The sequence below is a fragment of the Myzus persicae genome, unplaced genomic scaffold, assembly GCF_001856785.1.
Source record: "Myzus persicae strain clone G006 unplaced genomic scaffold, MPER_G0061.0, whole genome shotgun sequence".
Lineage (NCBI taxonomy): Eukaryota > Metazoa > Arthropoda > Insecta > Hemiptera > Aphididae > Myzus > Myzus persicae.
The window spans coordinates 1-1,392 of NW_019103458.1; the positions used below are offsets into that span (position 1 = coordinate 1).

Here is a 1,392-nt window from a genome sequence, read left to right on the forward strand (position 1 = left end):
TGAAGAACCGGAGGCAGCTCCGCCTCGGTTTACTGAAGATGGTCTGTGCGAAGAGTTATTCAAATCGGAAGTTTGCAGGGATTCAGAGGGTCGGTTTTCTGTTCCTCTTCCGTTTCGTTCAGGTCGACCAGTGGAAGCTTTCCCTGGTTCTCGACAGGTTGCGCTGAATCGGTTTCTAAATCTGGAGCGGAAGTTGTCCGCGGAAAACATCTTGTACAAGGCCTATCGCAAGTTCATGTCCGAGTATGAGGAACTCGGCCATATGTCCCTAGCTGAAGGTACTGGTCAATACTACATCCCTCATCATGCGGTGCAGAAAATTGAAAGGGATGAGGTAAAGTTGCGGGTGGTATTCGATGCTTCCGCGAAATGCCATTCTGGGGTGTCCCTCAACCAGTGCTTGTTGGTTGGACCTAAATTACAACAGGACATTGTTGATGTCTTGGTTGGATTTAGAGTGCATAAAGTGGCTTTTACGACAGATATATGCAAGATGTATCGCCAGATCGATGTGCTCCCACAATACCGAGGTTATCAATACATCTTGTGGCGGGATTCTCCGCAAGTGATCGTCAAGGAATATGTTCTGAATACGGTAACGTATGGGGTAAATAGTGCTCCCTATTTAGCCTTGCGTGTCCTACGTCACATTGCTGACACAGATTGTGAGAAATTGCCAGAGGTGAAAGGAGTTCTTTACAATCATACATATATGGATGACATTTGCGTCGGAGCCGAGTCGTTGGAAGCTGCCGAGGCGCTGCAGTTAAACCTGGTCACGACCCTTGCCAGGTCCGGTTTGGAATTGAAGAAGTGGGCCAGTAATAAGCCAGAGTTACTGAAGAATATTCTTCAAGAAGATAGTTCGAGTGACCCCTTGTTATTCGAGCAGGAAAATGCCACGCAAGTGCTAGGAATGCGTTGGAACCACGACAAGGAATGTTTTTCCTTTTGTATTTCTGATTTTAAATTGATCCCCACGAAAAGAGGAGTGTTGTCGATGATCGCCAGGATCTTCGACCCACTTGGCTTGTTAGCTCCAACTATTTTTTATGCCAAATGCATCATGCAGCGTGTATGGGTGGCTCGAATCGGTTGGGATGAACAACTTCCTGCAGACATCGCAGAAGATTGGAACAGGTTCTACCATTCGTTGGGTTGGCTCGTCGGAATCCAAATACCTCGCTACATCGGTTGCTCCACTGGGTGTAAGTATGAGGTGTGTGGGTTTTCGGATGCGTCCGAGAAGGGATATGCTGCAGTGGTTTATCTTCGTGTGACTGCTCCGTCAGGAGATGTTCGTATATATCTTCTTGGGTCCAAGACGAAGCTAGCTCCGATGAAAGCTATGTCAATACCACGACTTGAGTTATGTGGTGCGGTGCTCCTCGT

At 47.5% G+C, this 1,392-nt stretch overlaps 1 protein-coding gene across 1 annotated transcript; it reads left to right on the forward strand.

Moving 5' to 3' along the window:
* Nucleotides 1-122: 122 nt before the first annotated feature.
* On the forward strand, nucleotides 123-1,376 carry LOC111034564 (the record flags this gene model as incomplete). Its single annotated transcript, XM_022315843.1, has 1 exon — nucleotides 123-1,376. A coding segment is annotated over one exon (1,254 nt), but the record flags the coding sequence as incomplete, so codon positions are not given.
* Between the last annotated feature and the right edge of the window lie 16 nt (nucleotides 1,377-1,392).